This window comes from Scyliorhinus canicula, chromosome 7 (assembly GCF_902713615.1).
Source record: "Scyliorhinus canicula chromosome 7, sScyCan1.1, whole genome shotgun sequence".
Lineage (NCBI taxonomy): Eukaryota > Metazoa > Chordata > Chondrichthyes > Carcharhiniformes > Scyliorhinidae > Scyliorhinus > Scyliorhinus canicula.
In genome coordinates this window covers 156,770,629-156,793,932 of record NC_052152.1, presented here as the reverse complement: position 1 = coordinate 156,793,932, position 23,304 = coordinate 156,770,629, and the positions used below count along the sequence as shown (strand labels likewise).

The 23,304-nt window shown below is 46.7% G+C and overlaps 1 protein-coding gene across 2 annotated transcripts in view; it reads right to left on the bottom strand.

Annotated features, from left to right (window-relative positions):
* Nucleotides 1–13,491: 13,491 nt before the first annotated feature.
* Nucleotides 13,492–23,304, bottom strand: part of LOC119969467 (probable phospholipid-transporting ATPase IIA) — a 280,025-nt gene continuing 270,212 nt past the window's right edge. For both annotated transcript variants that reach the window (XM_038803124.1, XM_038803125.1), the window contains one exon: nt 13,492–19,238. In XM_038803124.1, coding sequence (XP_038659052.1) covers nt 19,102–19,238 — 137 coding nt within the window. In that variant the 3' untranslated portion in view covers nt 13,492–19,101. The remainder of the gene's footprint in view (nt 19,239–23,304) is intronic.

The following is a 23,304-nucleotide window of genomic DNA, read 5'->3' as shown; positions in this document are numbered from 1 at the left end:
TTTTTTTAAAAAAAATTTAGACTAGCCAGTTCTATTTTTTTCCAATTAAGAGGCAATTTAGCATAGCCAATCCACCTACCCTGCACATCTTTTGGGTTGTGGTGGTGACACCCACGCAGAGAAATGTGCAAATTTCACATGAACAGTTACCTGGGCCGGGATCGAACCCGGGTCCTCGGCGGCGTGAAGTGGCAGTGCTAACCACTGCATCACCGTGCCGCCCATTACTGCTGCAATTCCTACATTACAACAGGAACTATACTTGCAAAGTAGTTTCATTTATTGCAGGTGACACCTCTGTTGAAACGCGTTATAAAAATATATTTTATCTATTGGATAAATTGTATATCCAAATAGTCTGACGTACGTATTGTATGCAATGTAACAACAGATGCAATTTTTAAATATTAACAGATAGAAATTGAAATACATAAATATTTACTACTTATAAAATGTAATGCCCCAGACTTTGCATGCAGATTATGACACAACTATCTACTCTGCCTGACAGCACAATGGTTAGCATTATTGCTTCACAGCACCAGGGTCCCAGGTTCAATTCCTGGCTTGGGTTACTGTCTGTGTGGAGTCTGCACATTCTCCCAGTGTCTGCGTGGGTTTCTTCCAGGTGCTCTGGTTTCCTCCCACAAGTCCCGAAAAAGACATGCAGTTAGATAATTTGGGCATTCTGAATTCTCCCTCCGTGTATCGAATGTGGCGACTAGAGGCTTTTCAGAGTAACTCAATTGCAGTGTTAATATAAGCTTACTTGTGACAATAAAGATTATTATGTATCTATGCATACACATCCAGAGATTGTATTCAGGCACTCACATCTCCGTCTGACATTTGTACTTTGCTGACATCGTTTCAATTGATTTGACATGAATTCCACATTTTACAATTAGATTTGCTTTAAAAACCCTTAACAAAATTGCATCTTGTTGAGTGATGTGAACTGGGTTTTCTAGAGTGTACCAAGTCTGACTGCTGACCAACCCTGAAAACTAACTTTTTCATGACAGCAAAAATATTTCCATTGATTTTTTTTTTTGGGAATTGTTTTTTATTGAGTTTTCATAATTTATATCCAACAAATTACAAATTATTAGAAAAAAACATGCAAAAATTAACATGTATATTTACAGGCAAGCATCTTCATAATAACAACTGTGGCCATCCCCTTTAACCGGCATACATATTTTACATACCCCAATATGGCCGAGGCACATGTTTATAGGCATTTATTTACAATTTGGTTTTGGGCCTTAGCTTGCCATCAGACTGTCGCTTGCGGCTTTGTCCTTCCTTTTTTTTTGGAATAATTTTTATTCAAGTTTTCAACAACAAATTTTATCACAACAGAGAAAAACAGTAACCCCTCCCCTCCAATAAAAAAACAATAAATTAACAAGACAAAGAAATAAGCATAAAACCATGAGAACAAACAAACCCCCATAATGAACCCGTTGCCCCCCACCCCCTCCCCCACCCCGGCTACCTTCCCCCGATTCCCGTCCATTTTCCCCTGATTCTTGGCCACCCAGATAATCTTCCTCTTGTTCGTTGGCCACAAACAGGTCCCGGAACAATTGTATGAATGGCTCCCACGTTCTGTGGAAGCCGTCGTCTGACCCTCGGATGGTGAATTTAATTTTCTCGGATGGTGAATTTAATTTTCTCCATTTGGAGAGATTCCGAGAGGTCGGACAGCTCTGGGTGGTGCTGCTGACCGCCAGCCAAACAGGATTCTACGGCGGGCGATCAGGGAGGCAAAGGCAAGGGCGTCCGCCCTCCTCCCCAGGAATAGATCTGGCTGGTCTGAAACCCCAAAGACCGCCACTATCGGGCATGGCTCCACCCTCACCCCCACCACTTTGGACATAGCCTCGAAGAAGGCTGTCCAGTACTCCACAAGTCTGTGGCAAGACCAGAACATGTGGGCGTGGTTGGCCGGGCCTCTTTGGCACCGTTTACATCTGTCCTCCACCTCTGGGAAGAACCTACTCATACGGTTTCTTGTTAAGTGGGCTCTATGTATCACTTTTAGTTGCGTCAGGCTGAGCCTTGTGCACGTGGAGGTGGAGTTGACCCTATGCAGTGCTTCGCTCCAGAGTCCCCACCCTAACTCAATCCCCAGGTCATCCTCCCATTTCTTTCTTGTGGCGTCCAGTACGGTGTCGTCCCTTTCTACCAGTCGGTCATACATGTCGCTATAGTTCCCTTTATCTGGGATACTTGCGTCCAGTAGGTCTTCCAGTAGTGTCTGTCGTGGCGGTCGTCCTTGTCTCCTTTCGTAAGAAGTTTTTGAGCTGCAGATACCGTAGCTCTTTCCCCCTGGCTAGCCGAAATTTCTCTGTCAGTTCGTCCAGTGTTGCGATCCTGCCGTCCATGTATAGTTTCCTGACTGTCAGTGTCCCTCCGTCCTACCTCCACCTTTTGAAGGTGGCGTCAGTCAGTGCTGGTGTAAACCTATGGTTGTTGCAGATGCATCGAACCGCTAGCAATCGCGCTCAGGGCAGCAAAAAATTCAAGGGGGATCCGAAGGGGAGGCAGAGAGCACAGAGTCTCACTCTATGCAGATGACCTGCTCCTCTACATCTCGGACCCACAGAGCAGCATGGATGGAATCATTGCGCTCCTGAACGAGTTTGGAGCCTTCTCGGGCTACAAACTCAACATGAGCAAAAGCGATATCTTCCCAGTACACCCGCAAGGGGGCGGGGGGGGGAGCACTAAAGGGGCTGCCGTTCAAACAAGCCCGACACATGACTGGAAAGGGATCCACAAATGGAACGTCACCAGTCTGACAGAGGAAGTAAAAAAGGACCTGCAAAGATGGAACACACTCCCACTCTCCCTCACGGGGAGAGTTCAGACGATCAAAATGAACGTACTGCTCAGGTTCCTCGTCCTGTTTAGATCTATTCCGATCTACATCCCCAAGGCCTTTTTCATAGCGAAAGCGCTGGACAAACTAATCATGGCGTTCGTATTGGGGGGGGGGGGGGGGGGGGGGGGGGGGGTAAAAATGCTAGGATCTGAAAGAAGGTCCTACAAAAAACAAAATCCAGGGGGGGGCTAGCCCTCCCAAACCTACAATTCTACCACTGGGCGGCAACCGCCGAGCGAGTAAGGGGATGGATCCAGGAGCCAGAGGCCGAGTGGGTGCGTGAGGAAGAGGCCTCCTGCATGGGGACCTCCCTCCGGGCCCTCGCCACGGCAGCACTCCCATCCCCACCCAAAAAACACTCCAGCAGCCCAGTGGTGACAGCCACCCTCCAATCCTGGAACCAACTGCGGCAGCAGTTTGGCCTGACCAAAATGTCGGAAAAGGCTCCCATCTGCAATCTCCATTGATTTTTAAAATAATGAAAACTTTTTTTTTTAAGTTGATAATAGTTTTTCAGGTTCTATCTTAATCCAATCTGACCATCTCAATTGTTATTTCACTCTCTATAATATGACTGAAGAAGAAGTATAATCTGTGCTTTTCACTCTCCTGTAAGAATATTTCAGTGTGACTGGTTCCTCAGCTTCCTTGATGACACTGGGTGCGATATAATGCGCAAAAAACACAAGAGTCCAATTTAGGGCGTGTATAGCAGGTCTTTCTTGGTGCCTGTCATTTTCTCTGCCCTCGATTGCGATTACCTCACTTCCTTGAATGATGATCTCAGCTCATCAGTGCAGGACGAGATTGGAGCGCCATTTTTAAATGCCGCCTCGATCTCTTGACCCCCCTCGACTCCCCACCATGGCCTCCAGACCCCCCACCCCATCCCCCCCCCCCCCCACACACCCCCACACACCCCCACACAAACTTATCTCTTAGAGAATCCTCAAATCCTACCTCACCCCACCTCTCGGCAGGTGGGGTGGGGTGAGGGCCCTGATCCCGATCCCTGGCACTGTTGATCAGGCACATGGGCACTTTAGCCCTGCTGGCCTGGCAGTTCCCCTGACAGTGCCACCTGGGCACTCTTATCAGTGGCAGTGCCAGGATGCCAGTGCCAAGCTGGCAGTGACAAGGTGCCTGGGTGGCTGCAGGGTATCACCCTCCCCAGACCCCAACCTCCTGGGGGCTACCGATGGTCTGTGAGATCCCCAGATGCCGTTACATTTGGCCCACAATTGTGTGGACCAGTGCTAAACAGTGCCATGGCAATGTCTCCCTGGCACGGGTGTTCTTTCCTGGACCTTGGGAGAATCGGGCGCTGACGTATTTAAATGAGCTTTAGGGCTCACGTAAATATGTGAATCTGGATCTCGCCCAGCGATGTCTCGCGAGATTGCGATGCATTCAAGCATCGTCGCTCGTGAAACTTAACGGCCTCTTTATGTTACTGAGTGGGGCGCGGTGAGTCAGTTCAATTGTGTCCACTGTTTCTGTACACTGGAAGGGTGAGATCCATGACACACCTTTCATTAGATCTTTGTCGGCAACTTTCTTCCTGGATTGTGGCACGCTGTCACCTCGTCGCTAACAGCAAAATCCAGGCCACGGTTTAGGAGCAAAGCCAAAATATTGGAATACAATCTGATTCAATCGTCAGCTGAGTAGGCCAATTTGCCAGTATTGAGGCCTACATTGCTCCCTCAAGCAACATCACTCAAAAAATGTAGTCATACAAATCATTGTTGTTTCAGGCACATCACAGGCACAGAATCAAGGCTGTATTTGTATACGTAATGACTGCCACCATGCTCCTGAAAAGTAAATCAGAGTGTGAAGCACTTTTAGATGTTGCTAGACTGTGCCAGAAGGTGCTGTTTAAATGCAGGTATTCCTGCAATTAGAAATAGAATATCAAAGGCATTTGAATGACTTCCCTGTTGTTTAGGATAGAAAATATATACCAGGATTTTGCCAGCCTATAATGCTTGCAGGAAAATAAAAGAAACTGCTATTTATTCACAAAGATGAATAAGACGTATTTTAAGATGTTGCAACTAGACCCAAATGTGTCTTCAGCATAGTGAATTAGTTTTATAACTTCAGTGATGCATTGGTCTTAAATGCTTTGTTCTCTGCTTACAAAGTTGGTTACGTCCCAACCTGACCTATTATTCCCAACCCTGTTCCGGCAGTAACAACACACAGTACGTGAAATGTCCATGCCAGCTTGTTATGTTCAAATAGTACACACAGAACCAGTTTTTGGCAGAAGCGTTGAGTCGTATGTTAGTGTTAAACAAAATCTGACACAGAAGCGGAAAAGCTAGGTCACACACATATCCTAGAAACAACTGTGTCCTGTCGATGCAGGAAGAAGGTTGGGAATAACAGGTCATCACGGAAAGCAATTACATTGCTAAAAGTAGTGACCAGGCTACAAAGAGTTGGTTATTCTTCTACAAATCAGCTTACAGATGTATATATAAACATACTGCTGAAACAAATATCATAAAACCACTTTTTATTGTGTATTTGATACATTACAGATAAATCTTGCTCTTAAAGATAATGGGCGGGATTCTCCGACCCCCCACCAGGTCGGAGAATCGGCGGGGGGGGGGGGGGGGGGGCGCATGAATCCTGCCCCGCCACTCCGATGCCAGCTGCCGAATTCTGCGATCGGGGTCCACCGATCTGTGGGCAGGCCTGTGCTGTGGGAGCACTCTTTCCCTCCGTGCCGGCCTGGGTAAAGCTCCCCCATGGCCAGCGCGGAGAAGAAACGCCCTGCGCATGCGCAGGAATCACGGCAGCGGTTCTGGGAACACGCTGGCGCTCCTGCGCATGCGCCAATTCGCGCCGGCCGGCGGAAGCCAATCACTCCAGTGCCGGCCTAGCCCCCAAAGGTGCGGAGGATTCCGCACCTTCCGGGCAGCCCGACACTGGAGCGGTTCACACGACTCTTTGGCGCCGGTACGGCATGCCCACCGGATACCGGAGAATCCTGCCTCATAGATTCTGCACAGCACAGACACCAACAGTAACGAGGATCAACACAACATTCAGAAGATTTTAATTTCCCATCCACGCCATGCTGCTAAAATAACAACTGCATGTTGAGGACTGAACAGAGTTTTATTTTTAACAAAGCAAATTTGCCAAATGCTAAATCTGAATTATGGGGCAGCCAAACTCAAACAAATCAGCCAACCGGAATCCAGTTCACAAAAATAATGCCAAGCCATTTATCTGCACCGGAAGTATTCACCCATCTGGATCGAGATTGCGGAACTGAGTGGGATCCATTAGATAAAGTGAAGTTCTGTCACCAAGCTATGTGGAGCAGTTGCTGCCGATATTGCACCTGCAAATTAAAGAGTTCCCAAAAGTTATAGGAAAGTCCAGTTGTTTAGGATAGAAAATAGATACCAGGATTTTGCTATCCTATAATGCTTTCAGGAAAGCGTAATTTTGGATATTTCAGAAAGCTTGCAGAATACAAAATTACACAATTCTTAAGTAAATACAATTTGGCCCATTGAAACTAGACATTCACCAAAATGAAAGGGATGGTGTCATGTGAGAGTACCTTTAAGAAATGGTGTTTAAGAAATGTACCTCTAAGAAATGGGTGTTTATCAGTGATGTCAGTGTGGGTGGAGCAGGGCTGTCTGTCAGCTTTTTACTTTCGTTTTAGGCTGTTTGCTGCAGGCTGAAGCCAGACAAAGCAGGTGCACTGTTGATCTCTTTGCCATCAAAAGACTATCTCTTGATCAGTTGGTGAATTCAGAATTATAAATGTTCTCAGTAGTGACTTTAACCTGATTTGCTTCTGTTAAAGGTTTTGTTTTTAAGTTGTATGGATGTTAAAAGGAAAGCTTAAAGGATTACTTAGTGTTGTATTCTTTGGGAGTTGTATTTGAATTGATGGTTGATAAGATGTTCACTGTATGTTTAAAAAGGTTAACTTGAGTTCATAGAATAAACATTGTTTTACTTTAAAAAATACTTTTCCATTTCTGCTGTACCACACCTGTAGAGTGGGCCCTGTGCTCTCCATACCACAATCTATTAAAAGTTGTGGGTCAGGTGAACTCCATGATACACTTTCGGGTTCTCTAAACCCTGGCCAATAACAATGGGATGAAAACAAAACATCCTTGCGTCATGATTTAAATGTGCATCCTCCGAAGAGAGGCTCCTTCCAAAGAGAGGCTCATATTTTGATTGGAATTCTTCAGTCGCTTGGACTCACTTTTCCAGCCGGCATGCACCCTCCGCCCATGGGTTTTCCAAAGGTCTGGGGTAACTTAAATGGGAAATTGACAAGCGACGTGAAGATAGAATCCCGCTGCCAGCGAACATGTGCCACCGAGAAACACACAGTTGGGGGATCGGAGAATCCCACCCTAGGCTACATTCTCTGCCCCTCAGTGCCAGAATCATGAATCGCAATTGGACGGAGAATCAGGCGTCTGTCTGAAATCAAGGTTCGTGCCGGGTGCTGAACCAACCGCTATGTTCCAGCCGCCTCCTGGCAGCAGGGTCGGGATTCATGCCCGTGCACCAGCGGGAGGATGCTAAGCAGGCCAGGCACTGGATTCTCCGGCTCTGCATGAATTTCCGGTTCTCGGAGTCGGTAATCACGTAGGCTGGATTTGCAACAGGTCTCACCAAACATGAGCCCGACGTGGTGCACCCCGTGGTGGGCCAATGTCCATCTGAGGGCCATCCTTCCCCCCCCTACAATACACACCCTGCCCGCCCCTCCCCAACTAGATATCCCCCCACACTGCCTACCGCCCCCAGAGACCCCCTAAAATGGGAGACCAAACCCCAGCGACCCCTAACTAAAAGGACCTGTCACAGAGACCCCCTAACTAAAGGAACAGGAACCCCCAACAGAGAACCCCTAAGAGACCCTCCAAGACCCTGTAACTAAAGGAACCTTCACAGGAACCTCCTAAATAGAGCTCCCCCCCCCCCCCCCCCCCAGAATAAAGATCCTTGTCTATAGAACAGTCCAGACAGGGGCAGCAAATAAAATTACAGTTGTACACTTTCTGGAAGCACCACATATCCATTCCTGGAAAGTGAATAGCTGTGACCTGTGTTTAAATCCCTCAGATCCATTAGCTGGAAGCCATTCATTTATTTCTGATAGTAAGCTGTGATTGACAAGATTCCACAAAGCAGCTATCAGCCTTGCTCCATTCATCTTCGTTGTGGATGAGTAAGTCTAAGTGCTGAAACCAGCATATTTACAAACATCAACCACATCAAAAAGAGTTAAGTGCATTCCAATCACGCTCCTTCATGATTAATTGATCTTGAAGTGCTGAGCCAACAATTGAATGCACTTAACTCCCTGTGGGGCATCTCCATATTTAGGGAGTCCTTCTAGTTAGGGGGTCCCTGTGGGGTGTCTCCCTATTTAGGGGGTCCCCGAGTGGGGTGGGGCAGGTTGGATCACCCTCATACTTGGGGGAAGGGGTGCACCCAGATAATCTGGGGTGGGGGGGCTGCTGCTTTGCCTCCCAGTGTGAGGTTGGGTGCGGTGTCTCAAGGGCCCCATGACAGGCAAGTTGGGCATTGGGGGTTCTGTGGCTCACGTCGGGGGGGGGGGGGGGGGGGGGGGGGGGTCAAGACTTTGGAGCGCCATGTTTTGGACGCTAAGTGCGGCCTTGGAGGGGGAGCGGGGGGGGGGGGGGGGGGGTGTTCCCCCTGGGGCCCGAAAACCCATGAATGCCATTAGATAGTGGGATCGCTCCAGCTGCTGTTTGGTTAGATCGCATCATATATCACAATTCCATGTGTCCATCCTCGCCCTCATCCGATTTACCTGTAATACATCTGGCATTAAAGTAGAGGCCATGCAGCCTTGCCTTACTCCCTTGAAACTTATTAAGCCTGCATGTATTCCCTCTGACTTGATAGATTTATGTGTTATGCTTTGTCCCTATTCTGCTAACAGTCTGTCCCCCCTCCCCCTGTCTAATTAGTTTAAACTCCTCCCAAGGGTCACTGCCCGTGTAGAGTATGCACGTTCTCCTCTGTCTGCGTGGATCTCACCCCCACAACCCAAGGGACGCGCAGGGTAGGTTGATTGGCCATGCTGAATTGCCCCCTAATTGGAAAAAACAAAACAAATGGGTCCACCATCTAATCTATTAGAAAAAACATTTTATTGCAACTATAAACATCTTGTGGGCAGCACGGTAGAACAGTGATTAGCACTGTTGCTTCACAGCTCCAGGGTCCCAGTTCAATTCCAGCTTGGGTCACTGTCTGTGCGGAATCTACACGTTCTCCCCGTGTCTGCGTGGGTTTCCTCCGGGTGCTCCAGTTTCCTCCCACAGTCCAAAGATGTACAGGTTAGGTGGATTGGCCATGCTAAATTGCCCTTAGTGTCTAAAAAGGTTAGCTGGCATTACTGGGTTACAGGGATGGGGTGGAGGTGTGGACTTAAGTAAGGTGCTCTTTCCAAGGGCCGACGCAGACCCGATGGGGCCGAATGGCCTCCTTCTGCACTGTAAATTCTATGATTCTATGGAACAGTACTCGCAAACAAGCTGGCAAGCATGTCCCGCTCTGGTTCCGATGTAGATGGTCCTGCTTTTACAGGTGCCACCTGCCCCAGTGAACCAGAAATTTCAAACCCTCCCTCCTACACCAACTCTTAAGCCACGTATTCTGCACTATTCTCCTATATCTGTCGATATTTCTATCTATAAAGGTAATTCAGTGCACATTTTCTGACTGGCACCGGTATCTATTTAATCCTGGGCTTTCTGTTAAAAGTGGTACTTCAATTTTGCATTGCAATTTTGTTGGTATCACGATACTCACTTTTCCTTCCACACCACCACCTTTAGGGCCGTTCTACTATCGAATTCCAAAGCATTTTCTAAGGGAAGCAGACATATTAAATGTTGCCCCACATGCATTATTTTGCTTTCATTATTGGTCATGGAAAGAAACACTCATTTCATGCACAAATGGCTTGCAAAGTTGATTGTTATCTCATTCCCCACCCGTCTATTGCTAGCAGTTTATTAAATTGCTTTTCAATGAGGTTTACAGTGGGCTGCCTTCAAACATGATAAGTGCTAACAACCTGCTCGACACACAAAAGATGAAACTAATTGCAACCCCCTCAGGTAGTAGTTTCAGATTACACATGCAGAACCATTCAAGATCTTTTTCATGATTTCAGCTAATCAGTTCAGGATTTCGGGAAAAAATTCTTTTGCAATTTGAATCGTTCAAAATTTGAGGAAGCGTGACGATGAAATAACTCATATTTTAAAACTCTCTTCCATTTCCCGTAGATTAAAATCCAAAACCAAGGTGACATCGGATTTCTTAACAGTAACCGCCTTAAGAAAAGTTTGTATTATTCTACGACAGGATCTTCCCCCATCTCACATTATCTCTTTCTCGTCCTCTCTGACTGAAATATACGCTGATCTGGTTTTAGGAATGCTACTTAACTACTTAAACTTGTAACAAACAGTTGCATTCTCTGAAGGACTGACCCCAGATTAATGACTTCCATCACACAGTAATAGTCTGCAAATCACAACAGGCATTCCACTGAACAGTGGTAAAGTTTGATATTAATAACCTTACTAGTTCAGTATGGTTACAAGCTTGTAGAAACATTTTTGCAACTGTTTGAAAATGACTGAGAAGTTGCTTTAATGATTGCAAAAAGCAGGAGACACTGGTCTTTGTTTGGTAGATGAGGTCCATTGTGTCTCCTTTTACTTTGACACTCAGTTGGTCTTCTAACCCACTAAAACATACAGCCTTCTGATACCTCAAACATGCAAACCATCTTCAGCTATTGAGGACTGTGAAGGAACATAAATGTGGAATCACCAGTTCCTTGGACCAGTTCATAGTAATAGGCAGCAAGCTGAATGAACAGAGTTGATCAAACGATCTACTTCAGACCTTGCAGGATACTGCAATAAGACAGGTAAAGACAATTCACAAGAATGGTTCCAGGGATGAGGAACTTCAGTTATGTAGATATATTGCAGAAGTTGGGACTATTCCCCCTGGAGAAGAAACTGTTGAGAGGATATTTGATAGAGATATTCAAAATCATGAGGGGCCTGTGGACAGTGTAGATTGAGACAAATTGTTACCATTGGTGGATGGATCGAAAACCGAAGGGCATTGATTTAGCATAACTGGCAAAAGAAGTAATGGTGACACCAGGAAAATATTTTCCACACAGATAGTGGTTAGAACCTGAAACACATTGCACCAGAGTGTGGTGGAGGCAGATTCAATCGAAGCTTTCGAGGGGGGTTATCTGAAACACAGTGCCCCACAGTGTGGAGGCAGATTCAATCGAGGCTTTCGAGGGGGATTATTATCTGAAACACACTGCCCCACAGTGTGGAGGCAGATTCAATCGAGGCTTTCGAGGGGGATTATTATCTGAAACACACTGCCCCACAGTGTGGAGGCAGATTCAATCGAGGCTTTCGAGGGGGATTATTATCTGAAACACAGTGCCCCACAGTATGGAGGCAGATTCAATCGAGGGGGATTATTACCTGAAACACAGTTCCCCACAGTGTGGAGGCAGATTCAATCGAGGGGGATTATTACCTGAAACACAGTTCCCCACAGTGTGGAGGCAGATTCAATCGAGGCTTTCGAGGGGAATTATTATCTGAAACACAGTGCCCCACAGTGTGGAGGCAGATTCAATCGAGGGGGATTATTACCTGAAACACGCTGCCCCAAATTGTGGTGGAGGCAGATTCAATCGAGGCTTTCGAGGGGGATTATTATCTGAAAAGGAAGAATGTGCAAGGCAATAGGGAGTAGGGAAGGGGCACTAGTTGCTTCAGAGAGTTCACACACACACATTCTATAATTGTGCTTGTCTGCCTCAGATGAAAAAGTAGTCTCTTTGTTTGATCTTGCCTGGCTCAAATTCGCGGTGGCATGATTGATCCTGTGAACATCTGTGAGGCAATCTGTCTCTCATGATTGATATTTATCTATCCCCTTGTTGTATTTTGGCATTTTAGTCTTGAACAAATGGAAATGAATTGGCTCACTCAGACACATGTTGCAGATTTTACTATTGTACATTTTCTTACTCAATATAGCAAACCAACCAGAACACTTTCACGTTCAGGTAGTCTAATCTCTATGGTCAGTACAAAAGAATATAACCTGTCCATGTGAAGTTTGCACATTCTCCCAGTGTCTGCGTGGGTCTCACCACCACAACCCAAAAGATGTGCAGGGTAGGTGGATTGGCCACACTAAATTGCCCCTTACTTGGAAAAAAATTGGGTACTCTCAATTTATTATTTTTTAAGCAAAAGAATATAACAATGGCATTCACTACATAATTTAATTGCATTTACCTAATGATTCAATTTTTCATGCCGCAGCAGTTGATGTTAGTGCATTTGTAGTTTGTACTCAACCTCAGGCTAAATGTCCCCTCACCATCCACATTCTCCTTGCTCCCAGAAACTTTCCAGCGTGATGTTCAATGTTTCAGACTTACATGTATGCAAATGATATGACTTGCTTTGGTGTATTGGAAAATTACGGTTGGATTTACTGGGGAATTTGTTGAATCATAGTGGAAGTCTGCATGGTGATGCTGGGGAAACATACATTCCCGAGCAGTAACCAGCATCCGTTAAGTGACTGGCTACAGGGGCAATGACAGCAGCCTGGGACTGAGCTTTATGACACCACTCACCGGTACAAAAATGCAAAAGGCCAGGTAGATTATATATGGGTATAAACTCCAAAAAAGTACTGTTTTGTTTTGCCCAATATCTATTCTAGAACTGATTTATCTGGATACTTCAGCAACTATAATCTTGATTAAAAGTAGAATTACTCTTCAAGGCATTTTTGATGAAGAATGTGACCTTGGCAGATAGTATTCAATGGGCAACTTATATATGTGCAAAGAATGAGAGGAAAACATGGATGACATGGTGGCATTTAATGAAAAGGAATGATGCATTTATATTTTTTTATGAAAGTAGTCAACCTGCCAAGGAATGTCCCTAAAGTGGCACTGATTGTGAACAATTATCAGGGGTACATGTACATAGAACATAGAACAGTACAGCACAGAACAGGCCCTTCGGCCCTCGGTGTTGTGCCGAGCAATGATCACCCTACTTAAACCCACGTAACCCGTATACCCGTAACCCAACAATCCCCCCATTAACCTTACACTACGGGCAATTTAGCATGGCCAATCCACCTAACCCGCACATCTTTGGACTGTGGGAGGAAACCGGAGCACCCGGAGGAAACCCACGCACACACGGGGAGGACGTGCAGACTCCACACAGACAGTGACCCAGCCGGGAATCGAACCTGGGACCCTGGAGCTGTGAAGCATTGATGCTAACCACCATGCTACCGTAGAAACACTTACAGAGTGTAAATTCACATACCAGGCACGACGTATAAGACACCAATCTCTCATTAAAAGAAGTTTTAAAAATATTCAGATAGAGCTACAAAGGAAATGAAACTTTAAAAAAAGTAGAGAAGTAGGAAGGTTAATCAATGCCATGACAAAGAGGTATTGTAGAAATTGCACCAAATGTGTATTAGGTCATTAATGAATGAACAGGAGAATACATTTCACAATAGCGATTTGATATTTTTGATTCAGTCATAAATCGGAACATAAACAGGACGACAAACAGACTTCATTTTGCCAAACACAAATCGTATCTGCTGAGTAAGTTACTAAGTACATAGTTCTGTAGAGCTGTGACCAATGTATTCTGGCAGTTAATGCCATTTTAAAATTCTTGACCCATTATAAATATTGCCCAGTTTTGATTTTTGTTCCTCACTTTATCGTACATCATAACCCTTGAGGCGATGAGGCAGGCTACAAACTTTCTTCAGGGCCAGAATTCTCTGACTGTTGGGATTCTCTGTTCCCGCTGGCACACACACCCACCCGTGGGTTTCTCAGCGGCATGGGATGGCTTCAATGGGAAATCCCACTGACAAGCGCCGGGAGTAGAGAATACCGCCACCAGCAAGCGGCGTGCCGCAGATTAGCACGTGGCTGGGGGGACCGGAGAATCCCGCCCCAGGTCTCTGCCAGTAGTTTTTGGAAACCAGCTACCAATACTTGCATGAGGGTAGCCACGTGAGACACCTTCATGTTTCAGCCATATTTCATGGAATTTACAGTGCAGAAGGAGGCCATTCAGCCTATTGAGTCTGCACTGGCCCTTGGAAAGAGCACGCTACCCAAGTCCACACCTCCACCCAATTAAAAGGATTACAAAGAAAGCACCTTAATCATCATGCCCTCTTTCAGGTGAAGCTAATGGGCTTATTCAGGATGCAGAAAAATATTGTGAACACATATCCCTTCCCTTACAGCATTCGTATTTGTTTGTCCCAATTCACAAAAGCTTCAAAAAGTGTCAGCATCACAATAAATACAGCTTTTAGACCTTTATCAGACATATTACTCAAACACATCATTTTAAAGGCATACATACGTTACCCACATTGGGCAATAGTTACAATTTCATGTAAACTTTAGTGGCCTTAACGATAAAACGAGTCCAGGGCTGCACAGACAGGATTTCAAGGTTGGAAATCAAACACCCAATCACACAGCAGCCATTGCAAAGTTAATGCAAACCATTAAACCAACACTGCTTCGAGTTCAGGGAATCTCAAACTGTGGGTCGTGACTTCAGTAACGATCATTTGCTGTCGCAAACTCGGAGGCAAAAATAGTGACCATTGAGCGCAGACTCTTTTGGGAGACAGTCCTGGGTTCGGCACCGAGGCTCCATTACATAGGCACGCATGATTCCTCGCTTCGAAAATCCATCAGAGTCTTCCAAACGGTTGTGGAGAAAATCATTGGCCCCCGCTCATCTCTGCCCCCCCGCCCCCCCTCCGCTCTCTCAGGTAGCACCAATTTTGACGCATTAAATAGGGTCACAGTAGGGAAAATGTTTGGGAAGCACTGTTCTAGTTAGAAAGCAGCAAGTTTGATTCAATAAGTAAGGCTCTTTAAAAAAAAAAAGTAAAATGTTTGCAGGCATCACTGCTTAGTGTGGTCTACATGTGCATGTTTCCATTGTACAATAAAAGATTGATATACATTTTTCTCTTGCACATGTCAACCATGAAGTTGAATGTTACTGACAGAGAGGATGCTGTCACAAACAATGATTGGACTAATCTCACCCTCCCTTCCTGGGCACAGTGTCATTATTAAAGAATCAATATGTCCGTCTATCACTTTACCTACAATTTAAAACATGTTATCACATTAAAATCTAAATAAACTTCAACCTCTCTTTAAAGTTATTCTACTCTTGTTACAGTTCTCTTATCAAGTCAGGAAGAGAGATATTAAAACAAACATTCATGGATTGGGCAGAGGGGGACACTAGCAATTGTAGTGCTACCATTATTAAAGAGAATGTGGCTTTGCAATTACTTTGCAGAAACAATGTCAGTCCAAGTCAGCATCCTCGTTTCATTCATCAAAGCATCAGATATCAGAACTGATAGAAGTTTAAAAGAAAACCCTTCTGAACACAGGATAGGAAATGTAGTTGATTTGTCATTCTGGGTGATTAATCTCCTACAGGAAAGTTTGTATTGGTTATAAAGTGCGTATGTAGGCCATTACACATTCAAAATATAGATGTGTTCATAGCGAATTAAAAAGCAAATTGGTTCCTTTGATACATTCGTTTATGAACAAAATGTTCTGATGAAGATAAAGAACATGTTTATTACTGCAGTTAACAGAGGAAGTATCATCAATAAACTCACATTGAACCAGAAGCCTAAATCTTCGGTTCATGGTTGGAACCTCTCTTTCTAACCTTGATCAGACAAAAAAAATATGCAGTTTCCTTCCTCTGATTTTTCATGGAAGTCTTCCAATGGAGGATCCAGCAGAACTGAGTCAGTGCAGAAAACCTCGAAGGGAGCACCAAAGAGAATTTCTGCAGACCCAACACCCACTTTTTATGGCACTAGCTGCAGTCTTCTGGTAATTAAGGAGTTCAAATATCCCATCACTTCTTTGAAAAGCTAAGGAGAGAATGTCAGTGGGTGAGGGGGTAGGATGGTAGGTCGGGTCAGGTGGTGGGGGCATCAGGTCAGGTCGGGGACAAGCGTGTCAGAGGGAGTCAGGTGATGAGGGTTGGTCAGGGCGGGTAAGTGGGAGAAGTAGATAATGGGATTAGTCAGGACAGGTCAGTGAGGGACGCGGGTGATGGGGTTAGTCAGAGCAGGTCAGTGGGGGAAGCGGGTGATGGGTTAGTCAGGGGGGATCAGTGGGGGAAGTGGGTGATGGGGTTAGTCAGGGGGGGGTCAGTGGGGGAAGCGGGTGATGGGTTAGTCAGGGGGGGGGTCAGTGGGGGAAGTGGGTGATGGGGTTAGTCAGGGCGGATCAGTGGGGGAAGCGGGTGATGGGGTTAGTCAGGGCGGATCAGTGGGGGAAGCGGGTGATGGGGTTAGTCAGGGCGGATCAGTGGGGGAAGCGGGTGATGGGGTTAGTCAGGGCGGATCAGTGGGGGAAGTGGGTGATGGGGTTAGTCAGGGCGGATCAGTGGGGGAAGCGGGTGATGGGGTTAGTCAGGGCGGATCAGTGGGGGAAGTGGGTGATGGGGTTAGTCAGGGTGGATCAGTGGGGGAAGCGGGTGATGGGGTTAGTCAGGGCGGATCAGTGGGGAAGCGGGTGATGGGGTTAGTCAGAGCAGGTCAGTGGGGGAAGTGGGTGATGGGGTTAGTCAGGGGGGATCAGTGGGGGAAGCGGGGTGATGGGGTTAGTCAGGGCGGATCAGTGGGGGAAGCGGGTGATGGGGTTAGTCAGGGCGGATCAGTGGGGGAAGCGGGTGATGGGGTTAGTCAGGGCGGATCAGTGGGGGAAGTGGGTGATGGGGTTAGTCAGGGCGGGTCAGTGAGGGACGCAGGTGATGGGGTTAGTCAGGGGGGATCAGTGGGGGAAGTGGGTGATGGGGTTAGTCAGGGGGGATCAGTGGGGGAAGTGGGTGATGGGGTTAGTCAGGGGGATCAGTGGGGGAAGCGGGTGATGGGGTTAGTCAGGGCGGATCAGTGGGGGAAGTGGGTGATGGGGTTAGTCAGGGCGGATCAGTGGAGGAAGTGGGGGATGGGGTTAGTCAGGGGGGATCAGTAAGGGAAGTGGGTGATGGGGTTAGTCAGGGGGGATCAGTGAGGGACGCGGGTGATGGGGTTAGTCAGGGGGGATCAGTGAGGGACACGGTTGATGGGGTTAGTCAGGGCGGATCAGTGGAGGAAGTGGGGGATGGGGTTAGTCAGGGGGGATCAGTAAGGGAAGTGGGGGATGGGGTTAGTCAGGGGGGATCAGTGGGGGAAGTGGGTGATGGGGTTAGTCAGGGGGGATCAGTGAGGGACGCGGTTGATGGGGTTAGTCAGGGCGGATCAGTGGAGGAAGTGGGGGATGGGGTTAGTCAGGGGGGATCAGTAAGGGAAGTGGGGGATGGGGTTATTTAGAGCAGGTCAGTGGGGGAAGTGGGTGATGGGGTTAGTCAGGGGGGGATCAGTGAGGGATGCGGGTGATGGGGTTAGTCAGGGTGGGTCAGTGGGGGAAGCGGGTGATGGGGTTAGTCAGGGGGGATCAGTGAGGGATGCGGGTGATGGGGTTAGTCAGGGGGGGATCAGTGAGGGATGCGGGTGATGGGGTTAGTCAGGGTGGGTCAGTGGGGGAAGCGGGTGATGGGGTTAGTCAGGGGGGATCAGTGAGGGATGCGGGTGATGGGGTTAGTCAGGGGGGATCAGTGGGGGAAGCGGGTGATGGGTTAGTCAGGGGGGGTCAGTGGGGAAGCAGGTGATGGGGTTAGTCAGGGGGGATCAGTGGGGGAAGCGGGTGATGGGTTAGTCAGGGCGGGGTCAGTGGGGAAGCGGGTGATGGGGTTAGTCAGGGCGGGTCAGTGGGGGAAGTGGGTGATGGGGTTAGTCAGGGGGGATCAGTGAGGGACGCAGGTGATGGGGTTAGTCAGGGCAGGTCAGTGGGGGAAGCAGGTGATGGGGTTAGTCAGAGCGGATCAGTGGGGGAAGCGGGTGATGGGGTTAGTCAGGGCGGATCAGTGGGGGAAGCGGGTGATGGGGTTAGTCAGGGGGGGATCAGTGAGGGACGCGGGTGATGGGGTTAGTCAGGGGGGATCAGTGGGGATGCGGGTGATGGGTTAGTTATGTCAGGTCGGTGTCAGACAGGAGATAAGGGTAGTCAGGTCAGATTTCAGGAAATTGGTGTGGGGTGGGGCGGGGGGGGGAGGCCCGGGTGCTATTTGCCTGATGGTGGCCAGTCTGCTTGAGTCAAGTGGCCGGCAGGGGGATCAATGTGAGTGACTGGTGGGACGGGTAAGTTAGATAGTTAATCTGTCTAACATTTCCTGGGAACCTATCTAGATCAGTACACGTCAGAACCATCCAAAATCTTTGACTCAAACTCAGAGTTGGAGAGTATCGGCGTGTCCCAGGGAGCAAGAGAATTGACTGCTGGATGTTCAACCTTCCCGGGAAATTCCCACAGAGTCATTGCATTGGGACCTATGAGGGACCCCCTTCGTGTATCTATCTGCAGATCAGAAGAAATGGGTCATTGTGTTTTAGTCACTACCTTGAAGAGCGGACAATTTGAATCATGGGATGGTGATATTCATTTTTATCCTGGAACTAGGATGAAAACAACAAGACACAGTTGAAACACCCAAGATGAAAACATGGAGGGGAATGAAAATAGATCAACAATTGAAACTCTTTAACAATTGTGAAACTAGGTCACAAAGAAACTAAAGCAATGATCAAAGAGGGGCACATTTAACATATATTTGTGTCAGTGGCTCAATCACTTTGTTTCATTGAGTGTTTTGTGATGCTTTTTTCTTCATGGACCCTGTTTCTGACAAACTTCCAACTTTTGAACAGTACAATGATTCCCTTTTTGACTCTGCCTGCAGTTAAATCGTACCACTCTGAAGCAGTAGGCTGCATCTCTGAACGTGCCTGTTGCCCAATTGTTACTCATCAGTCGGTCATGACTGTTACAGTTTTAGTCCATCAGTAGCACTTGAAACTGTCAAATAAATTTCTCAAATTGTAGATGTTAATCCCCTAGTGGGGCGGGATTATTATCCCGGTCGCAGCGTCTATGAGGTAAGCTTGGAGTAGCTTGGTGGGGAGAATCTTCTTCTCAGGTATTTCAGTACGTACAAGGGAAGGCAGCTGACAAGAGTGATTACTGTTACTTTCCACAGGAAGGGTAGAGTGATGATGAAGTAGACATCTGCAACAGAAAAGCAGGCAGTGCATGAGTTACATACATGGCTCTTCCAAATCATACTCAGCCTAATTTCCTTCAGTTCAATTGACAGAATTGTAGTAAAATGGCCCAGACTTTGCAGTCAGTGATGAAGGGACAGCATATCTGCTGATCTGACACAAAGCCTACCACAAAGATTCAGTGGGCTATGTGACATTGGTTTCCCGAATACAATGCCAATTTTATTCCGGCACCATCTATTCGGGATTACTGACCCTCAGGAACAGTGAAGTCATCAAACAGCCTGAGCAGCCAATTAGGTCGAAGAATTTTCACACGCAACAAATCAAGTAGCAAAGGGCACTGATTATCAGTCATATTTTCCTAATTTTACACAGAGCAAAATAAATATTTCATCATAGATATGAGATTAAGATAGGAGCTGAAAAAGGTCATCTTATTTGTTTTAAAAATCAATGGAACTATTCTGCAATGGGAAGATTGTCACTTCAGGCTTCTACAATTAATTTTTCAGGGTCAGAAAGACTGTTCAGCAAGAATCGAGTATGCCATAAAAAAATGTTACTTCTCACATAACAAGATTTAACATTTTCAATGTATGTTAGAGAGAATAATGTGTACAAAGTTAAAGTTCACATCAAATCATTGATTCTGTGCTGAAAGTACTGGCAAAGACTGCCACAGAGCACCCTATGCAGGAGCTGGTTATCAATGACAAAAACTCCTGGTTTCATATTTAACCGCATGTGCAAATTTCATAGAAACATCGGAAATAGGAGAAGGAGGAGGCCATTCAGCCCTTCGAGCCTGCTCTGCCATTCATTATGATCAGGGCTGATCATCCAACTCAGTAATGCACTTTCCCCTCATATCCTTTGATCTATTTCGCCCTAAGAGTTTGATTCTGACTCAGTTTCTTGAAAATATACAGGGCGCGATTATTATCTCATCATGCCTGACTTGGTGACATGATGAGGCCATTGAATCTCGTAAGTCGTGTCTCTCTCTCTCGAATCACGAGATTCATCCAAACCTCGCAAGATGTTGGGCGGGATCCAGGTATACATATTTAAATAAGCCATACAGTTTTAGACTCCCACGCCATGGGAAACATCCGACGTATCTACCCTGTCTACCCTGAATTTTAGAGATTTCTATGAGAACCCCCTCATTCTTACAAACGTCAGCGAATATAATCCTAACTGACACAATATCTCCTCATATGTCAGTCCCACCATCCCAGGAAACAATCTAGTAAACCTTTGCTGCATTCCCTCCATAGAAAGAGCATCCTTCCTCAGGTAAGGAGACCAAAACTACACACAATATTCCATGTATGGTGTCACCAAGGCCCTGTGTAACTGCAGCAAGACATCCCTCCTTCTGCACTCAAATTGTTTTGCGATGAAGGCCAACATATCATTTCCTTTCTTTACTGCCTGCTGTACCTGCATGCGTATCTTCAGTGACTGGTGTGCAAGGGCACCCAGGTCACGTTGCACATTCCCCTCTCTCTAGAGCCATTCAGATAATAATCTGCCTTTCCAATTTTACAACCAAAATGGATAACCTCACATTTATCCACATTATACTGCATCTGCTATGCATTTTCCCACTCACAAATCACACTGAAGCATCTCAACATCCTCCTCACAGCTCACCCTCCTACCCAGCTGTGTGTGATCTGCAAATTGGGAAATATTGTATTTAGTACCCTCATCTAAGTCATTAATATACATTGTGAGTAGCTGGGATCCTAGCCCTGAATTCGACGGTACCTCACTAGTTATTGCCTGCCGTTTACAAAAGCGGGATTCTCCGACCCCCCGCCGGGTCGGAGAATTGGTGGGGGGGGGGGGCGTGAATCCCGCCTCGATGACGGCTGCCGAATTCTCCAACGATTCTCCGCCCCGCAGTGGGCCAAGCGGCTGCCCGTTTTCGGTCGGTCCTGCCGGCGTATATCAAACCAGGTCCGTACCGGCGGGACCTGGCTCTACGGGCGGCCACGGTGGCCTGGCCTGCGATCGGAGCTCACCGATCCGCGAGCGGGCCTGTGCCATGGGGGCACTCTTTCCCTCCGCGCCGGCTGCTGTCAACCTCCGCCATGGCTGGCGCGGAGATGACCCCTGTACATGCCCTGAGATGACGCCAGCACACGCTGGCGCTCCCGCGCATGAGCCCACTTGCGCCGGCCGGCGGAGGCCCTTCCGCGCCGGCTGGCGCGCCACCAACCCCACCGGCGCTGGCCTAGCCCCTGAAGGTGCAGAGGATTCTGCACTTTCCAGGTGTCCCGCGCCGGAGTGGTTCATGCCACTCCTTGGTGCCAGTACAGCCCGCCCCGCCGGGTAGGGGAGAATCCCGATTCCCCTCTTAGTTTCCTGTCTTCCATCAAGTTTTCTATCCATCTCAAAAAATAACCCCCAATCCTATTGGCTTTCATTTTAAAAGCTAATTTCTTATGTGGGACTGTGGCAAAAGCCTTCTGAAAGTTCAAATAAACCACATCCATTGGCTCCCTCTCATCAACTCCACTAGTTACATCCTTGAAGAATTTCAATTCATCTGTCAAGCATGATTTCCCTTTTGTAAATACATGCTGTCTCTGTCCGATTCTGCTGCTGTTTTCCAAGTGTTCTGCTATTAAATATTTTATAATAGACCCGAGCAATTTCTCCACTACTGACATCAGGGTGACTGGTCTATAAGTCCATGTTTTCTTTCTACCTCCCCTTTTAAATAGTGAGGTAACATTAGCTACTGTCCAATCCATGGAACTGTTCCAGAGTCTATAGAGTCTTGGAAGGTGACCACCAATGCATCCACTATTTCTAGGGCCACTTCCTTAAGTACTCTGAGATGTAGATTATCAGGCCCCGGGATATAGAGGCCTGCAATCCCATAGATTTCTCCAACACCATTTCCCTCAGTTCCTCAATCTCACAAAACCCTGTGTTCCTCAACATTTCTGGTACTAGAGGTTGGTTACTGTTAGTTTTACAAAGTAATGGCAAACACTGACACTTTTGTTATCATTACAATCAGAAATTACGGGGCAATTTAAACAATGGGTGGAACTTCAAGGGTCCATTCACCACTGGTGCAAATCCCGTTATGGCCGTTAAATTATTATTAAATCTCGCAAGAGGGCAATAATGGGATATGCGCTGGCGATACAGCGGCTTGAGATCTTCCATGCCAGTGACGGGATCAGGTTCACATCCAGAAAGGGGATGAACCTGATTCCCATTAATTTTAATAATTTTTAAATGTGCTTAAAGAGCTTTATGATGTAGCGTCTACCCCCATGCTGGATCCCCCCCTCCAAACCACCACCATCACTGCAGCGGCATGAATTTATGCCGGCGCAAATCACTACTGCGTTTCAAAAGTGAAAGCCATTCGTGATGACTATGTTGAGGACATGTAAGTGAGTGTAGCCCCTGGGTGGTGAGGCACGTGACCTCCCTGATACCGCTAAACCGCCATTCGGACTGCCAGGGAAGCCCCATTATTAGGGGGTTTCACTTATGTGTGTGTTTGTGGCGGGTGGGTGTAATCACACGCTTGAGTAATTGGAATTGGAATACACTTAGTGCTTAGAATGCACTTACATCTCTTTGATATGGTCAATGTTTTTACAAATATTGGGGTTTCACCACTTAGCCACTGAAGCTTGAAGGGATATGGTTGGATCAAAGCTGTAGATGGTTTTTACAAGCTGTCAATCACAGACCACTGCTGGAAATCTATAAATGGCTTGGATATACTGAATCCGTGAGAGAATCCCGCCCAGTATCAAACTTAAAGAAAAAACATATAATTGTGCAAAAGGGGGTTGGCAGGTCAGAAGACTGGAAAGAATGTAAAGAACAGTAAAGAATGACAAAAAATTAACAAGGACGGAAAAATTAGAGTACAAGATAATGCTAGCTAGTAATATAATGATGGATAGTCAGAGTTTCTAAAGTTACTTCAATAAAAGAGTTAGCAAAATGAGTATTGGTCCTATAGAAAATGCATCTGGGAATTGATCATGAAAAGTAGAGAGATGGCATGAATTAAACAGGTA